The following is a 20868-nucleotide window of genomic DNA, read 5'->3' on the forward strand; positions in this document are numbered from 1 at the left end:
CATAAGAGATTATCTCTTTATTTCCTTTATACATACCTTCTCTTTCCAATATGGATAATAAAAGTGTTGAGCTTGACATATACTTAAGGTGACTGTTGCCAAAATCTTTTTTCTTTCTAATTTTGCTATCACAAATATCAGAGACTATTAAGATAAAATTGTCAAAAAATTTTTTTTCAGTATTAAATTTTTCCATTTGCTTACCTGAGATAATCAAAATAAAAGATATATGCAATTTTATTTTTCAGTTCTTTTTATTGTCATGAAAAGATTATGGCTGGCTATAATACTTAACATTTATGTAGTACTTTAGGGTGTTACGTGATGGGATTCTACATCATGTGATAAAATGCTTTGGAGTTTCATAGAAGAAGAAATCTATCAAATAAAAATAATTCCGTTCAGTAAACATTTGACGTACTAAAATACTAAAACAACATTCTTAATGCAGGGGGATGAAAAGTCAAATTAATAAAAGTTGTTATTTACAGAGTGCTTTCTGGTTACAAAGTTCATTGCATACATTATTTAATTTGATTTTTACAATAACCATGTGAGATGCATAATGCAGGTGGTATCCCCATGCATAATTATAAAAATAGAGTCAGAAGCAAAGTAATTTATCTAATTTTACCCAGCTAGTGACAGAGCTGGAATTTGGACTCATCTCATCTGAGTGCAATTCTGTTACTTTTCCAGCTATAACACAAGGAAGTAGTAATTATGAGAGGGGACCAGGTATTAAAAAGTTATCCCTTGGTTTTGTAAAATAGATATTTTAAAGATAAGATAAATTTTATTTCATTGACAGCATTTCTTTAATTATATCAGAACCTGGAGCAACTAGATGGTGCCATGGATAGAGTACTAGACCTAGAGTCAGGAAAACTCATCTTCTTAAATTCAGATATAACCTCAGACACTTAGAGGTTACATGACTCGGGGCATGTCACTTAACCTTTTTGCCTCTGTTTCCTCATCTGTAACATAAGCTGGAGAAAGAAATGGCAGATCACTTTAGAGTTTTTGCCAAGAAAACCCCAAGTGGAGTCACAAAAAGTTAGATATGCCTGAGTAACAACAAAACCCAAAACACCAACTACCAGTGTGAAACGTCAAGTGATCATTAATAATCATTTAAGAATGTACATGTGGATGGACTAATTTATTAATTGTGCATGCTAATTGTTTTTAAAGAATTTATATAATATTTTTGTCTTGAAAATCAAAAATAAAATTTTTTAATTAAAGCAATTTAAAGCATTTCTTTTGTAGAAACTGTATGCAACTTTAACTGTTTTAAAAGAGAAAAGGACATGTATCTAGATGATCAAATAAAATCAACTTTATGTTGAATGCTTCATGTGGGGAAAATGGCAAGTGTTTTGTTAGTGCTCTTTACCTACAAATTAAATGATATGAATACATTTTTTCTTTGATTGAAAATTTTAAAGTGAAAGAAGTAATTAAAGAAGAGCTTAAAAAGACAAAGGAGAAACCAGAGTCAAAGAAAGAAAATAAGATTGAAGATAAAAAGAAGGGGAAGAAAGAAAAAGATGACTGGAAGGATAAATTGGCTGCTGATTCAGATAAATCCAGAAAGGAGGCTTCCAAGGGTAAAAAAGATAGAGAAAAGGAAAAAATAGGAATAGAAAAAAGTAGCAAAGACAAAGAGATTATGAAAAGATCAGGAAGTGGAAAAGATGTTTCTACTAAAATGGCATCCAGACATAAAGAAGAGAAAAAAGTAGATAAAAATCCATCTAAGCTTGCAAGCTTAGCAAAGGGGCAAGATCGGAAAAAAAAGAACTAAATTACTTCCATCAACATGGAATGTCAAGTGCTGTACCATTATTTAATATTTATTGAATTATCAAATGATATTGTAAATTTCCAGTTTTGGAAATTCATTTCCCTGACCTTACTAAACAGAGATTATGGATAAATTTTGTAATAACTATTTTAAAATGTTTTGTTTTTACAGGAATATTTATTTGCAAATGAAAAACTTCTGATTCCACAATAAATTTATTTAAAAAATTTGTTTGCAATATTGAAAACATGACTGCTTTAGTAACTTTATTTCATTAATTTAATTTGATTTCTATGTATTGACGATTTTTTCAAGGTTAGTTTAGCAGCATAATATTTAAATTGCGCTCAAAATGGAAATTTATATGGTTATCCTTTAATCACATTTTAAGTGTAAAATACCATTTTCTTAATTATGTACATAGAATGTCTTTTACTGTGATACTCTGATATATAGCATATTTATTAGTTTGTGTGTCATATCATTTTAATATACTATAACCTCCTTTGGGAATCATGTATTATGTTTGAAAATACAGTACCTAGCATGTAGATAGAATGTCTTTTACTGTGATACTCTGATATGTAGCATATTTATTAGTTTGTGTGTCATATCATTTTAATATACCATAACCTCCTTTGGGAATCATGTATTATGTTTGAAAATACAGTACCTAGCATGTAGAAAGTGCTTGAATTGAATTGGAAGGTAAGTACTTAAGTATCTATGCTGGAATAATAAATATATATTATAAATATATATTTATAAAGTTTGGCCTTTCATGAACTTCTTGTAGTCACTAGAATGTAAGCTCTTTGAGGGCAGGAAAAGTTTAATTTTTGTCTCTTTGGATCCACATACCTAATGCAGTGCTTAGTATGTAGTAGATACTTAATAAAAGCTCATAGGTTTTGTTGAATTCCAAAGTAGTTTAGTTAGTTACAAACTGACTAACAGTAGCAAACAGGTCGGCTTATAAGGCCCTCCTAGAAGTTTTTATAAAAACTCTATTTACTAAAACTTAAAGTGATAATCCAGGATGATTTTTCATTTTGTGTACAGAATGGCATCTTATTTTGAGATATTATACTGTCCCATAATTATTGAACCTTATAAAATGACTTCATTTTAACTTGTAGATGAGGCTTTTTTTTTTTAGTTCAACAGAAAACAATTCATTTATCTAAAGATTTTTTAAAAAGAAACATATGCTCAAAATAGCATTGATGTACCTAGAGCTTTAACTTTTTTGTATCTAGAACTTCAAGTCTAATTAAGATATTGTAAAAATCTGTTTTTTTGATGTTGAAAGGACAATCTTCTAATTTTGTTTTAGCAGGGAAACGTATAGTGTTGCCAGTCAGAGTTTAATTTTTTCTATAATTCTAATCTTTGTTCTGAAAAGCTTAAAAATGTTCAATTTTTATCATACTTAAGTAGTAATTTCTAAACTTACTATGTGTTTATATTTGATGTACAAGTATATTTCACTGCTACAATTCAAACATCTAGAAATTCAGTTTATGTTAAAATATTTTTCATACATCTAGAACAGTATGTAACTTTCATTAATTCCTAAGCAAAGTTTTTCTAAAAATGGGTGCTTAATAACTAATTTATCAATGAAACTAATAGATTTTTTAAAGGATTATTTATTCTCATTTCAGATGGTTTCTTGTTTACTGTGTTGACAAAATATATAGATTTATGAAAATTTAAAGGAAATGTATAAGTGATAATTTATCAGTATTATAATTTTTAACCTAATCTTACCAGAAGTCAGGGAATTTTGTGTTTCTATTAAATTGTAATATTGTAATAATTTTTAGATATTATTTTGGTGATAGGTAATAGCTTTTTAAGAAGACATTCTAATAGAGAAAATTGTAAATTTTAAATGAATTGAAAAAGAGAACCTTTGTTTAATTATTCATGAATTTATCAGAGTACCACTGATATTAATGAGCTTGTTTTCAGTTTAATAATTTTTCTCTTAAATATCTGATGAGTAATGATATCTGTATATTAAAACAAATACAAATGCATTCTGAGACTGATTATTAAATACAGTGCTTCATATTTTAATTCATTTGGCTTAGTAAAATTCAGATTTGATCTTTACAAAAAGGGTAACAATTTTTATGCTGCTCTATTTTATTTTAGCATTGTAGCTCATCTACTACCAACATGATTAGTTAAACTTTTATTTTAGTTAATTTGTTGAGGTTATACTTGAGGTACACTTTTAAATCTCTATCTTAAAATATTTTTATTTATGAATATATTTCTCACTAACATAGATGTCTTTAAAACATTGCTTTTTATTATTAGGCATAGTGAACTGAAAGTAATTTAAAACTGGTCTGATTGCTTCATATTGTTTGACATTTCTATACTGGTGGAGTTTCAAAATTTTTATGTTACTTGATTAATAGATCAGTTTAAAAATCATATTAAATCTGATAATTATTCTTAGTTCAGTTTTTCCACTTTTTATTCCTTTCTAATACCAGGTAATGACTATTCTTCTCAATTTCAACAATAAATTTGAGTTATAGTTCCTGATATAAACTATTCAATGAGTTCTATGTAATCATGAGTATAACTCAAAATGGAAATGTCAATATAAAAATAAATCCTCAGTTTTTATTTTAGTTATAGAATTTTTCAGTTCTTTCAATTTTTTTGAAACATGAAATGTACTTTTTAAAATAAGATTTGTATAAAGTGTGCTTAGGTATAAAAATGACCTTAGAGAAGAAACTTGTTTAACTCATAATGTGCCTGAACTGTTTTTCTGTAGCATCCGATTGCCATTTGTAACACTTTATCTGGAGAAGTTCATTAGAATTTTGCTTGAGATGCCAGGAACACATCTTGCCCATGAAAAATAATGTTATACAAGAGCTGGCATAAACTGTGATTAATGGCTATTTCCTTCCCCCCTCTTAGATACAAAAGTGTCCTCTTAATATTTTCTCAGTTACATTTTAAAAATAGTTTAACATTCATTTTTTTTAAAAAAATTGAGTTCCAAGTTCTCCCTCCTCCCATTTCCCCCATCCCCATTCATTGAGAGGGCAAGCAATATGATATTAATTATAATTAAAATTAATTGTAAGTTAAATTATAAAATATATTTTTACATTAACTAAATTGAAAGTAAAAAACAAGAAAAAGAAAGTGAAAAACATGCTTTAGTCTGTACTCAGAGCTCATGAACTCTGGAGGTGGATTACATTTTTTATCACGGGTCTTTTGGGATTTTGTAGGATCATTGTATTGATCAGATAGTTAAGACTTTTATAATTGATCATTATTATTGTATATGCAATGTTCTCCTAGTTCTACTCAACTTCACTTTGCATCAACGCATTTAAATCTTCCCAAGTATTTCTGAAACTATCCTACTACTCATTTCTTATACAGTACAGTGGTATTCTTTGATAGACTATTTTCAATTCAGTTTTCCATCATCCCTCATTTTTTTTTTCCTTTTTGAGTCCAGGGATTGGCACATTGTATTCCACTGTTGCTTAGAACCAGTTTCTCTCCTTCACACATTCACCTTATACATATTCAGTTTCTTCTCCTCTCCTCACCTTGAATCAGTCACATACCATTTTTGAGGGTTTTCTAAGAATTTATATAAATAGCATTTTTATCTTTCATGAGTTACCAATGGCCAAAATACTCACCACCTTGTGATGAATCTAATAGCAAACTAATAGCAATGAGGCTCTACATTAGGCAGGTCTTCAGGAAGTAGAAGCTTGATCTCTTCAAGACTATATCTGAATCCTTTCTCACTTGAAAGAATCCATCAGAACTTGAACTTTGCAGTCATTTTAGCACTCATGGTTACTTGAAGAAAGTAACAGAATGTGTTTTAAAGGATACCCATTTTGTGTCCCAAAGCTTTCTCTATTTTTTTTTTCCTTTTAGCTATAGAGCAAGTGGGCGTATTTGTTGTTGGCATACACACACACACATATACACACACATATGTATATATAAAGAATATTCAAGAAAAGTCATTCTGTATTTTAGAGGAGAATTTTGGCACCCTAAGTCTTAGGGCTCTGAGATGAGAAACAAGAATAGCTTTGCTCATCTGCAATATGAGTAATCTGAGGCAAACAAGTTTAAGTGACTTGTCCAGGTGACTCAGGTAGTAATTGACTGATGTTAAATTTGAACTGAGGTCTTCTAGACTCCAAACCAGTTGCTCTCTCTCTTTCTGTGCCACATAGATCCTTCAATGCACAGTTATCATTGAACATTATTAAAGGAATTTTGTGAATATTTTGATGAAATATTCACTTTATTTATAGCATTCTCCCAATTAGAATCCCTACTTAGTGACAAGGAAATTGAAAAATAATTTTATAAGTTAGCATATGTCATAATTACTTTTAGCCCCTTAGATAAATGTGTTTTTAGTTTCAATTTAAATACCCTGTACTCAGTAGTTCTTTGTATTGCCTATGTTCCTGATGCCAATACTAATGCAGATTCTAACAGACTGAAAAGACTTCATTTATAATTTTGGTGAATGGTTGCATGTCTGCTGTGTAGGAACCAACCTAATTGAATTTAGGGAGACTTATCAATAGGTCTGCAGAGAGTTTTTTAGCTCAGTGGGTGGAAGAAATGGTCCCACCCCTCCAAAAAAAAAAAAATCACAGTTCCTTCTACTATTGGAGCAATTGCTATAAGGATAGTGAAATCTTATTTTTTTCCTCTGTAGTAATGTTTATAAATGTCTGTCTGCTTTTTCAACTTCAGAAGATAGCTTATTAGGATACTTTCCATTCTAGTAAATAATTAAATGCCTACTGTGTGTCAAACACAATGCTATGTCCTGGGGATAAACTTAATAGAAAAGTCTACCCTCATTTTGCTTGTACCTTGTGGGAAGAGTGCAAGGGAATCTTGTTCTGTGAAAATAGGCTGAGCAGCTAATGTAAAGTGGAGTGAGTTTAACCTACTTTCTGCCCTTTATAAAGAAAGGCATTGGGAGGAGTTTGTTCTATCCTCCAGACCTCTAATCTGAGGAGAGAGGAGGCTGAAAGAAATGGAGTCAAGAAAGTCTTGAGATAAGATGGTGTGAGTTTAGGAATGTTAAGCTAGATTGTCCTGGAAGGTGGGGCATCTTGTTCCTTGGAGATGAAACCAGTACTTCTTACTTAAACAAATTCTTTAGTTGAATGATTAAAAAAAAAAAAAATCAAGTCAGTTTTTCTATATAGTCTTAACAGAAATGGAAATGTTTTACTCCTTTTAAATGAATTTTAGCTACATTTTAATGCACTGATCTGTTATTCCCATAGCTTTTAACTCCCTGGACTTAAGTCATCATTATTTAAAGTACTGCTTCATATGATGCTTAAAAAAGCACATAGTGTGGGGCAGCTAGGTGGTGCAGTGGATAGAGCAGCAACCCTGAAGTCAGGAGGACCTGAGTGTAAATCTGGCCTCAGACACTTAACACTTCCTAGCTGTATGACCTTGGGCAAATCATGTAACCCCAATTGCCTCAGGGGGGAAAAAAAAGCACAGTGTACTATATGATTTTAGTTCCTATAAAATATATAATTCTTAACTTTTAAAAAAGCACTCTTACTCAAACATGCAAAGGCAAAGAAGTGTTGGGATAAAATAATTTTGCTGAATTTGAAATTTGAAATTTGAATTGGTTAATTTATCACATATCTCTAGTCTGTTTTACTAGTTCCTTCCATTTACAATAAAAATGTAAAGAATCTGAGATTACTAAAGGAAATAAAAACATTAAATACATATACTAGATATGCAAATAAATTATTTTTTTAAATGGTCAAAGGCATTTTATTTTAAATTATTTTATAAAATGTATTTGAAGGCATTTTATTTTAAGGGATTTCATACTTACTGGATCATAGACTTAGAGCTAGAAGAGAACTCATAAAAATGAGCTAATTTAACCTTCTCAATTTTTAGATGAGGAATTTAAAATCCCAGGGAATATAAATGATTTATCCAGAGACACATAGTTGATAATCCTGCATTTGAACCTATGTCTTCTGATTCTTGGATCAGAATGCTTTCTTTTAGAGTTTCATTACTTTTTCTGAATAAGCATTAGATGTTGCAGTAAATTAAGTGCTGGCCATAGAGTCAGGGAGGACTTGAGTTCACATCTAGAAGACATATATTTATTGGCTCTGTGATCAACTAGTTACCTTAATTTCCTTATTTGAAAAATGAGCTGAAAAAGGAAATGGCAAACCACACTAGTATCTTTACCAAGAAAGCTCCAAATGAGGTCCCAGAGTTTGACAGAAGTACTTGACTAAACAACAAAGCTTTCTATGAAAATTTATCTAAAAAGTTAAGTTATAGCCTGTTGATATTGTTTTAAATATATATATTATTATTATTATGAACTTATATACACATGAAAAAGAAAATCCAAACAAGCATTTCTGTATACACAGTATAATTGAAAAAGAGAATTTGTAAATGAAATTGTGAAGTGCTATTATATGTTGCCTGTTTTTAAAAAAAGCATATAATAAATTCAACATTTTATTTTTAAAAACTCATGCTTGTCTGTGCTTTCTTCTAAATTTTCTTCTCTTATTTTTAAAAAAATATGTTTTAAAATTGTTTCACTGGCTCTTGTTTTTCTTTTCTTTTTACCCTATCATTATTTCAAAATCCTACAACCTCCAACTTATTCAACTGAAAATAGAAAAAAGAAAATTATGTAAAATGTCTAGTCATATCCACACAATGACCATATCCAAAAATTTATATGTCTTTCCATGTATTGAGTTCTTTACTTGTCTCTTAAGACATGGGGTAATATGTTCTATCATGGGTTCTCAGGAGCTGCGGTTGATCATAGCTTTGGGTAAAATATTAAAATGACAAGATGAGAAACAAAACTTGAAAATTTGGGCTTTTTGTCTTGTTCATGTTCTCATTCTGCTCAACTTATTATTCATCAATTCCTATTTCTGTCTCTGAAATTGCTTCTTTTGTCATTTCTTACAATGCAATAACATTTCATTACATATACTATCAATTGATTTATTCCTCAGTTGGTGAAAATCCTCTTAATTTCTAGTACCTTACTGTTTTTTTTTTTTCCACTTTTAAAATATCCCTTTCGGAATCAGGAAGTTTATCATACTAGAGGTTCTTCATTCTCAGGTATTATTTTCCTACTTAATGACTTTTTCTCTTTATTTCTACCTGTTTTACTCTAGAATATGATATATTCTTACACCAAGCTTTCTGTGTATATGTGAAAATGTTTATGTTCCACCATCCTTTGCCTGTTTCAAGAAAGAATGAGAGTCATCTAATACTCCTATTTCTTTATATTTGTATACTCTTCTCACATACCCCAATTACGAAAAAGCATTGTTATACTCCTTTTTTTTTTTTATTTCTTTCTGTGGTGATGTATTCCCTTTGTTATCCTTTTTCTTTCCTTTATTAAAATCCTCAGAAAAGAATCTATATATTACAAGGGCTTCTGGTGGTTTTTTTGTTTTGTTTTGTTTTGTTTTGTTTTTTAATCCCTCAATACTTTTAAAGACAAGTTCTGAAAGGACATTCCCCCTCCCCTCCCGTTATTCTATTGTTATAACTTCATTGCATAACTTATTTCAATAAGTTTATCTTTTAAAGTTTTGTTTTAATTTTTCCAATCCTTTGATTCTGTAGTAATATTTCTTGACTCATGAAGTGATTTATTTCTATTTGGTCTATTGCAATTTTCAAAAAGATTCTAGGTAAAGCTTAGCAATATCTTTCCTAAGCTATTTATTCTCTTTATAATTCTTTCCTTCAGAACTTTTAACTTCATTTTTTATTTATTTCTTCATTTCTTTTGCATAGTCATATGATCTTTAAGAGATCAACTTTTACTTTTGAATTTCTGCTTGTAATTTTTACAGAATGATCCTCTCTCAATTGAAGTTTTGATTATCTCTGGATCTATAATAATTATGAGCTATTAAGATCTTTGGTGTGGGTGTTAGTATGGGTGTGCCTTTAGTCTATATGTAATTATACTTTCCTGGCTCTGGGCTTTTTAAACCATGCTGTCTCATCCTGGAACTTTTCTCATTGTCTTAGGCCTACTTAGCTTGGAATATCTGGGTGAATAATTACTCTGCAATCTTTTCAATATGTACTGTCTTTCTGTAAGGCCTGACTCCTTCTCCAATTGTTGAATTCATCTTAAAGTCTCTCATTTTGTGGAATGGCCCTATTCCCTTCTAGTTGCACTCTCAGAATCATGTCTACCTTGATTCCCCTCCTCCGTCTCCTTTTTAACTCTTATGTACTTGACATATAGAAGCACTTTCTTTCTTCTTTTCCCTTTTTCTCTTCTTCCATTTCTCTCTTCCTTTATCCCTCTCTTCCTTCCTGAATTGAGTTTTGTTCCAGGATTAGATTCCAGCCTCTGCTATGCTTTTGAGTTTGAGCCCTACTTGGACTCAGATTGGGTTCACCAAGATTTAGGTGCTGAGTGCTGCTTTGCTACAACTGCTTCCAGCCACACCTAATTTCTTCTGAGACCCACTTTGTGGTTTTTCAACCATCCTGGAGCTGCCTCTAAATGCAACTTTACATGCTGTAGGTATCATTGATCCTTTTCTAACAGGCCCATTTCCTATTGTTTATCCTCAGCAGTACTGACTTTTTGTGTAGTTTCTGGGATGGATCAAACTACTTATAGTTTTTCAATGGATTTCTTGATCATTATTTTTAGGTTTTTGCTACAGTGGGCATATGGGAGCTATCATCCTTACCTTCAACTGGCCATCTTGTCTGGAAAATTCAAGGATAAACATTTTTAGAGAATGTTTGTAACTCTTTGAATCTTTGAATCTTTGTAACTCTCTGAGCTACAGGATTATTGCTAACCTTACATAAAAGTAGTCTTCTACAACTAGTAGTAATAATAATCAAGCATTAAACATTTCACCTCTATGTGAATTAATCTTAAAGGTTTTAAATATGTTTTATGGAACTTTTGCTTTAACTTTTATTAGCTTTCAACGATGGGTGAAAACTTTTAACCCAAGAAAATAGGTCAAAGCAATCTTAGTAATTTATTCAGGAGCACTAATATCTTTAAATTTCTGGGATCTCATTAATACAAATTATTTATATATGTTCCATATTAATATAACTTGGAAGGGAGAACATACTTGGATGAGATATCTCAATGATTTCCCTGCTATTTTGGATGTCAAACTATTGTTTAATTTTGTATGTCTTGTCCTTATGTTCTGCCTGTATTATATACTACTTTTAAAAACTAAAGGAAAAAAAATTGTACTTCCTTAATTTTATCCCATTTTTTTTGTTTTGCAATTCCAATGTAGTGAAAAGAACTTCTACAAAAAATGTAATAGAGAAAACAGTAAAGAGAAAAAATGAAAAATCTGAAGGCTTTTTGATAGAAGAAATAGAAGATTCACTCTTGCAGCTGAATTATTGTTTTCTTTTAAAGCAACTATTGCTCTATTAAGATCTTAAAATAATCTAAAAATTTCATGGTTCATTTTAGTCAGGGATATGTTGATAAATATTTAACAGCTAGCCTCATGTATACAAGACATATTTGTGAGTTTAATCTACATTTTTTACATTTTCTCTATCACTCCTTTAAGTCTATATTGCAAATTAGCAAACTATGTACAGAAGCTAAGAATGGCTTTTTCTTTTTCAAATAATTATATTAAAAAAAATAAAAGCCCTTCTTAGCTCTTAGGTTTAAAAAACAGGCTGAAGGCAGTATTTGGCCTTTAGGTACAATTTGTTGATCCCTGGTTCTAGGCAATCAGTAAAATAATAAATGAAGCTTTTTTTTTTTAGAGGATGGTTTCTCAAGTGAAATACTGAAAATCGAACACTTGTCATTTGTGGGCTGGTATAGTGGGTTTAGGTAGGTGACACACTGGATAGAGCCTTGGAGTTGGAATTGAGAAGATTCTATATTCAAATCTGGCATCAGATTCTAGCAGTATGATTCTGGGAAAATTACTTAACCTTGTTTGTCTTGGTTTCCTCATCTGTAAAATGTTCTTGAGAAGGAAGTAGCAAATTACTCAATATCTTTGTCTAGAAAACCTCAAGTGGCATCACAAGAAGTTGAATGTGACTGAAAAACACGGTCATACTCACAACTGACTCTGACACACTGTCTTCAGTAAATGTAGAAACTACTGATTAAGAAATATGTAACATCTTCCAACTCCAAAATCTTTCTTCATCCTAGAATCACTTAGTAAAAGGACTTGAATGGTATTAGATATTAAGGTTGAATTCTGAATCTTAATTGTTTCACAGTATACTTGTAGGAAATTTTGTCCAACTCTGCCTTGATCATGATGGTTCAGAGAGCACTGACAAATTCTTTACCCTATGTAGCTCCTGGTTTGTATTAGCATCCCCTGCTGTAGCTTTTTAGCAGATTATTCTGTTAAACTTTCTTCACATAACTGGAAAGGTATTCTCACTTTTATCTCATATGTATTAATAGTATAGAACTTAGTTGCATGGATTATTGAAAGACAAAAGGAAATTAATCTATTGAGAAAGGTTTGATATACTTACACACTAAAGGAATATGGAATTTGTAGTCACTTCTGCTATGGCCCTTTGGAAATCTATTTGTTATTTAGGAAAATTCTTACAAGTGGAGCAAAACTCTATGACCAGAAAATGATGGTGATTCCTTTTACTTAGGTTTAGGTTTTTGCTAAAAGTAAAGTACTTGAAGTAGGAAGAATGGAAGTCCTCTGTGCTTTTATCAAACTTCCTAGATTTCAAGGTATGTGGTGTGGTGAGATAGAAGAAGGAAAGTATGAATGTATAGATATATAAGAAAAAACAATAAAGAAAAAATTGAACAAAATTAAAATTATAGAAAATAAAAGAAACCAGGAATTAATAGAAACTTTTTTGTCTAAAATCTTTGTTTTAGAGTTGCTTAGGAAGTCTTCACAAATATTGATTGGTACCAATAATAAATGCTGAAAGGAAGAATGTGAGAGAGAATGTGTGTGTGTATGTGTATATGTGTGTGTGCACACATGCATGTGTAAAGCATGTACTTATCTTTCCTTTTGTCCAAACTGGGAAATGCCTGGGATTCCAGTGGGAAACATTGTAATGAACTAGAAAGTAGAATGGATTATTCCAACTAAAGAGACTTAACTACATAGTAATAGCAATCCTGAAGCTTTTTATAATTCTACAGCAAACATCAGACATTGGGCCACCTGTGACGTGTTTTTTTTCCTTTTTTCCTTTCTTCATATTGTTTCAGAAAATAAAATTCTGCACTAAAAACACACCAGATACATTGAATATTTCCCCATAAATTATTGAAGTACAGAATTATGTGCATAATTTTAAAGCAGTTATGTAGAATTTAACATTTTCAGTATAAAATAAATCCAACATGTAACTTTCAAAATTGTATTGTTTTTCTGTGATTTCTTCTGGCCTTCCCATTTTAGGAAGTCAAGTGTGTGGGGAAAGGGAAAGGAAGAAGACATGACTTAATTATCCCTTCCATTTCCTCCCTCTTGCCCTCTCCTCCCACACAGCAAAGAAAAACCAAAACTTTGTGGTATATATGTATATTAAGGCAAAGTAAGTAGTACTTATAATTCAATGTTTGTACCAGTGAAATTTTCTTCACCAATTGAAAAATTGTTGAGGTATTAATTTAAAAATATTTTGTTTTCAAAATTGATGCTGATAATCTTCTTTATAAATATGTTTATCAGACTTAAAATTAGTGGTTTAAGAACAATAAGTAATCTATTGTATGCTTTTGTTTTAGAAATATTTATAGGTTTTCTATGATTTGTCTTAACTTTTATTGTTATTGGAATTGAATTATTCCTAATATTTAATTATTACAACTGTGATTTTCTGTAATTGAAAAAGGGAGTTGGAAATAAATCTGCCATTTTTTTCCTTCAGATATCAGATACACATTAGTACTTAGTGTTATTATAGTGGCATATTTTGTGTATAGTCTTAAGGTATGAGAGCATTATTATTTTACTTTGCACATCCGTTTTCAGTGTATGACAATATAAAAACTGAAAAAATTACAGTATAACATATAAAATTTGGATAGGTAATTGAACATATCTGTTATCCTTTAAATTAAAAAGTGCTTAGAAATTAATCATTTAAAATTTATTTATGGGGCAAGCAGCGGACATTGTTAATAATAGGTAGATAAAATTCTTATTTTGAATAGAATTTTTCTCTTGGATAGCCTAAATATAATTCTACCTAATGAAAAAGATATACATTTAAGAATTGTTTTTTCTGCTAGAGTTTTAATTTAAAATTAGATATTTTCAGGGTGGAAATGCAAATTCTTAAAAACCCTTCCAGATAGTCTCTAAACAGTGTATTGGAAATGTTTACCAATATGGTCTTTTTCCTGGTCTAATGTGTTTTGAATAAAGTTTTCCATTTTCACAAAAAAACCAAAGTTAACTTTATGAATGAAAAATGCAGGACTTAAGGAAAAATCTGCATCAGCAAAGTCAGTCTTACCTGGAGAACCAGAGGACCACATACAATCAGAAGATCAGGCTACAAAAAAATCAGGTAAGATTATTATATACAGGATCTTGCACCTCCTACTCTACGCTGCATTTTACAGTTAGGAAATTAAAGCCCAGAGTGTGAAAACTTGTTCAAAGTCATAGAGGTAGTAGAGGTAAAGCTGGCACTAAAAGAATATCCTGACTTTTATGTCAATGGAAATTTTACTGGCATGTGTCACCATAAGTGCTTATGGTTTCCTGCCTTAGTTTTGTTTCCAAAATTATTTTTAATAGTATTTAATATTTTTCTAATTACATGTAAAGGCAATTTTCAAAATTATTTTGAATATATACAAATTATTTTTATATGTGTGCATGCATATATATATACTGAGAAGGCAAAATGATAAAAAGATGGAGAGTTCATCTCGCAGTGAGGAAGGCCTAGTTTTATGTCCTACCTCTGACATAACTGGTCATGTGACTTCTGAGCAATTCTCTTAATCTTTCAGTATCCAAAGAATTGGATAACAGATATTTATTTGTATTGATATGGATCAGGGATTCCTAGACAAAGTTCTTTGAATTTGTTTCTTTTTTTTTTTTTTTTAAATATTTTGTTAAATCATTTTAATATAATTGTTTTTCCTTATAATCTTATATATTTTATCATATATGTTTAAAAGCATTTTTCTAAGAAAAGATCCATAGACTTCAATAGTCTTCCAGAGAGGTTGATGACATTAAGAGCCACAATACAGGGAGTTTGCTGGTAGAAGTATTCGTGCTTTTCCTCCTGCTATTTTCACTCCATAAGATACCCAGAACCTCATCAAAGATAGTGGTCAGGGGTACTCAGCTTCTTTCCTCACACTCCCATCTTGGCTTTCTATACCTCATCGTGAGCTTGTCTCTCTCAATTTCCTAATTCCTAATTCTAATTACCTAATCCCTTTTTGGCCACTTCTAAAGTTTGTATGTACTATCAGTGCTTCATACATAGGAAATACTTCTGCATATTTTTTTTTTTTTTAATTCATTACTCACTGAGGGCTTCCTACACAGGTGAAAATCAGAGGTCTCCACAAAAAAAGAAAGTTTTATTAAGAAAGACCTATAGACTGAGAAATGGCCAATAGTTTTAAGAAGATATTATTTTAAAATTTGATTGTATCTCTCTGATGGCTGTTTCAGGTGTATCTCTCTGATGGCTGTTTCAGGCACAACACAGTATTTGCCTACAGTTTTATGTTTGATGTCACAACAGATCTCCCCAGCAATTTGAGTTGTTAGAGTGAAATGGACTGTCTCAGGATGTAACTTTTTTTTGGTAGAATATGTTATAGAAGAGATTCTTATTCTTTTAATAGTATTTCCAATTGATATTTTTTGATCATGCTATTTGAGAATTGAGAGAGGGGGAAATAATTTCAAGTTTGGGATTACAACAGGATTTAAGAAGAAGGCATGAGATGAGCTGGGTATTAAAAAATAAGAATGATTTTCCTAGGTGAAATTTTGGAAGTCTTTCTAGATATAAAAAATGGCATAACAAGTAAATCCCAGAATTCTGAGATTTTAGTGAAAGAACCTGCTGTGGCAATTCTTCTACATTGGGATCACTTTAATTTTTTCCATGCCTAAAGTCTCTGTCTACCTTTGGGTGAAACAGATTTCATCTTTGAGTCAAGCAAATTCCTTGTTTTGAGCCAAGCAAAACAAATTAAACTCACCAGTCTGGAATTTGAGTCTAGTTACTTTAAATTCATTGAGGCAGTTAGCTAGTCTCATTCCATATGGAGACAAATGCTCGTCTCACCAGTTCAATATGCTGCTAAGGCCTGTTGGTTTTACCTTTGCTAACATCTTTTACTTATACTCCCTTCTTTTCTCTGACATTGCCTTTGTTCTGGTACAAGCCCTTGTTGCCTTGCACCTGCCCTATTGCAATATTGCCTGCTGTTTGTTTTGCTTGTCACAGGAGACGTCCTAATTTTAGTCTATTCTCTGATCAGCTCTTAATAACCTTCCTAAGGCACAGTACATCCCTCTTCCCTGTCATTTCTAAGATCAAATATAAAATCCTTTTGCTTCAAAACCCCCTTCTTAACCCATCCCTGTACCTGCTCTCACACCACCCCCACTCTCCCAGGCCTCAATCTTTATATATATATATCTTCTTCATATATTTTGCAATCTAGTGATACTATTTAGAAAATAAGATTATCATTAAGATATTTTCAGTTTTATAGACTGACTTTACTTTTATTGTTTGTTTTTTGGCTGAGGCTTTTGGGTTAAGTGACTTGCCCAGGGTCACACAGTTAGGAAGTGTTAAGTGTCTGAGGCTAGATTTGAACTCAGGTTCTCCTGACTTCAGGGGTGGTGCTCTATCCACTGCACTACCTAGCTACACCCTGACTTTACTTTTAGAGAGAGTTCCAACAGATATTAAAAAATTGGGGATGTATGCAACCAACACTTCTAAGGCATAGCAACTAATTTAGATTGACCAGAACATAAATTACATGGAATAGTGGCAGAAACTGAGAGGGGTAATAGATAGATAGGATAACAAATAAAAGGACATGACAATTAAATCAGTTTGGAATTGAGTCAGAAAGCAGCAGTGAGCTCTTGATGTGCCAACAGAGTGTAACATGGTTAGATTTAATCTTAAGGATGGTGAATTCAATAACATTGTAAGTAGAAGAAGTAGCTAGAGGCTAGAAGATGAATTAGGCTATTCCTATAATCTTCGTAGTAATGAGATTCCATTGTAGGTTAAGTGGCAGTGGGAAAACAGGATGTAGAAAACGGATGTTATAAAACATGTTGGAAATGTGAAATTGCCAGGACGAGTCAACTTGATTAGGTATCTAGATGGCTTAGTGTTAGGCTTGGAGTCAGAAAGACCTGAGATCAGATCCTGTCTCAGATGCTTTCTGGCTGTATGACACTAGGCAAATAACTTAACCAATTTGTCTCATTTTCTTCATCTGTGAAATGGGGATAATAATAGCACTTACTTCCCATATGCATTGTGAGGATAAAAGAAAGTCATTTGTAAAGCACTTTGCAAACGTTTAGGCACTATTTATTAGTATAAATGCTGACATTATTATGTTGGTGTTTCATTTATGCTATACATTTATGTATATGGAGCATACATACATAGTCCATTATCATATAAGAAATATGCATTAACTTATATTACTAAATATATAATAAATTATTACTATCTAACAACACTAATACATGTATATCTTGTATACTAATCATATAAGATATGATTATCTTATATGTAACTAATCATGTAAGATATAATAATATATCATAATAATAATGATATATTGCATATAACATTAATTTTTGACGTTCTATTGTATTGGTGCTACTGTAGAGGCATATGGCAAATCAAGGCTTTAAATGCAGGTCAGTGTGTGAATTATGATACCTTTGGGAAAAAATAAATGTAGTGGATTTTGAGGTTATTAACCTTTGTCACATATCACATTGATAACTTCAGTAAGTGATAAGACAACCTCTTTTGCTTTTTGTGACTTCTCATTGGCCATTCTACATATTTCAGAAAGAACTCCTTTGGAAAACATTAACTCTGCTTTGCTTCACAAGTGACTTTAGCGTTTAGATAATTATTCTTTCTAAAAGATGAATTTTTTTTTGTCTATTTTTAGTTTGTATGTTATTGCTTTCCCTCCATCTTTTCCCCCTCCTGGACCATTTTATTTCAAGCAAAACTTGGAATTTGCCCTTTTGCTTAAATATATAATATAAAGTAAATGTTTACCTTTAATATTCTGTTGGAAATTATCCCTTTATAAGTAGATTATTTTTATTTGGTGCTATATTTGAAGTGTGATTCAAAAAGTGCTAAAACAATTTTATAATTGAATTGTCTATAAAAGGAATTTGAAAAATATTTTGTTTAGACATTATGAATCTGTTTACAATTTTAGTAGTTAATAAAATTAAAGGGTGGAATTTTGGTCTTTCATTGAATAAGATTGTCATCAAATTAAAATTTTAATATTTAGAAATGAGAAGCTTTAATTCATTTTTAGAAGTCATATAAAAGTATTGAAAATTGATTTCTTCTGATACCATTGAACCAGTTTGATTAAGTAAGCAAATATCTTTTTTCAATCTGAATATCTAGTTTGTCTCTCTCTGCCTTCCTGTTTATCCATCTCCCTCTCCTTCTTCCTGTCTTTCTCTTTCTCCCTCTCCGTGTTCATATCTGTCTGGCCCTTCCCCTCTTCTTTCTCTCCCTCAATCTTTTTGTCCAAATTTGTGACTATACTGATAAAAACAGCTCCTGGTAAGGCAACGTTTTTTTCTCAGTGCAAATACTGTTCTATAACTAGGACACTGACAGGTTCAGTCACTTGCATAGACTCACGTGTGTCAGAAGTGGGTCTTGAACACCAAGGACTTTTTGATTGAGTCTGGCTCTATCATCTGTCCCATAGTGCCCTCAGAGGAAAAAATACACATTAAACTAATATGAACAAATTAATATTTTCATTGCCTGAAGTTCATGTAAATTAGTTTTCATGATAAATGTTGAATAAGATTTGAAGTATTTTTATTTTTGTTTTGTTTGTTTTTTATTTAAAAATAACTTTTAGAATATCACAGTATTGAAAATGAAGTAGAAGAAAGCATTCAATTCGTCCTTGAAAAAGCACTGCAGACACAGCATGGTATGAATTAAATTTTATTATTTTATGATTATTATACAAAGGATATGTTGGGACTCCTGAATTTGGTTGTTCTTAATTTTTGTCATCACATATTATTAAATGCAATATTTTCTAAACTAATTTGACATTGAATTACCTGGAGATTGCAGTGTTCCCTCAGTCTTGAGATGTGGAATATCTCATGTTAAAGAGGGGTTGGAGAAGTTTAGGAGGTAAATAAGAAAACGTTACAGTTGTTGTCAAACATTATGAAATATCAAAAATATTTGCACGTAGCATTAACATTGCTATGTGTAAGTATTTTTGATATTTCATAATTGTTTTAAAACAAATTTTTTCTTGCATCAAAACTTATTTCATTGCCTCCCTGAGAAGCAATAAGGAATAAAGAAGTAGTCTTGAAGCTAGATCTTGGCTTAAGTTTTGCTTCCTTGTCCATGGAGAAGTCAATTAACATCTCAGAACTTTAGGGAGGACTTTTATTGGTAGAGGATTCCCTTACCTGTTAATTATCCCAGAGCCTGTTTCATCCCTGTCCCTATCCTTATCACTGTCTATCTCTTGACATCAGCTTACTTTCCTTAAGCAATAATATTTTTGTAGAGATATGTATTTAGAGTTTCAGCTTGAGACATCAGAAACATTTCTCCCTTGGACCTCAACCAGATAACAATTCTGAATTATCTCTGTTGGAAGGAAGTTGTTATCGTCTAGTTATAAGCCATAGGTGAAGACGCTAATGACCTGAGAGAGGGAAATTATTGGGATGAAGTAGCATAGGAATTGTAAGAATTTAAATGGCAATAGGAACTTGCAAAGCTGGAATATCGGGGTGAGGACTAGGAAATTTATGATATGGAGGAGGTAGGTACTAGGCTAGTGAGAAGCCATTGTGAGCCAATCCTCCTTCCCATTTTCTCTTGTTTCTACAGTAAGATAGTTGCAAGACAGATTGAAGCAGAGAGCACATTGGAAGTTATTAATTATTGTAACAGATTTCACTGGGTAGCATAACTTTTAATTTTTCTTTCCAACTTGGTACTTGCCCTTTTACCTACCTTTCCCTTTGCCTGTATCCCATCATGCCATACTTACCCTTATTGGCTCTGAAGTAAAGGGAGAAGGAGTTATTAGGGACAACTGTTTTCAGTCACAATAAACTCTGAAAACCTTGGTGAATAGTAGGGAAAGGGGAGAAGGGAAGGGAAAAAAGCAATAGAGTGGCAGCAATAATGAGTTCTTATGACTAATTAAACAAGTAGTTATATCACAGAATACCCATAGTGAGTTGTCATCAGTTTCAGACTGTTAAATTGCTTATTTTATTTAAAATAGAAAATGACAAGGAAGAAGAGGTGGTTGAAATAGTTGGAGGAAAGCAAATAGAAGATGAAGATAGTCCAATGAGAAATGAGTTGGAAGATAAACTTGAAGACTTGGAAACAGAAACACTATCTGAAGGTAGAATACTATTTTTGCTACTGTCAGTAAAACAGGATAATTTTAAAATACTTTGTATGATTTATTTTCAAACCAGTTTAACATAATATTAAGTACAATTTAAATGAAGATATCTTTATTTACTCCAAAGATTTTGTAAGTTTTGCATTTTACTTTGTGGAATTTAGATTTCTTATCCAGGATTTCAGAGTCCTAGTGTCTGAAAATACCACCTTCCTTTCTTATTTCTTTACAAAGTCCCATTTTAACCCTGCCATTTTCTAGTACTCTTTGTCCT

At 31.3% G+C, this 20868-nt stretch overlaps 1 protein-coding gene across 11 annotated transcripts in view; it reads left to right on the top strand.

The window, feature by feature from the left end:
- The window catches only part of ASPH (aspartate beta-hydroxylase), a 247329-nt gene that overhangs the window by 72531 nt on the left and 153930 nt on the right, over positions 1-20868 (top strand). For 6 of the 11 annotated variants that reach the window (XM_051970134.1, XM_051970136.1, XM_051970133.1 and 3 more), the window contains 3 exons: positions 14372-14464; positions 19056-19130; positions 20466-20591. In XM_051970134.1, coding sequence (XP_051826094.1) covers positions 14372-14464; positions 19056-19130; positions 20466-20591 — 294 coding nt within the window. Of the gene's footprint in view, positions 1-1454; positions 8397-14371; positions 14465-19055; positions 19131-20465; positions 20592-20868 lie in introns of those variants that run through there. The other 5 variants (XM_051970140.1, XM_051970141.1, XM_051970142.1 and 2 more) reach the window with 1 other exon arrangement.

Source organism: Antechinus flavipes, chromosome 1 (genome assembly GCF_016432865.1).
Source record: "Antechinus flavipes isolate AdamAnt ecotype Samford, QLD, Australia chromosome 1, AdamAnt_v2, whole genome shotgun sequence".
Lineage (NCBI taxonomy): Eukaryota > Metazoa > Chordata > Mammalia > Dasyuromorphia > Dasyuridae > Antechinus > Antechinus flavipes.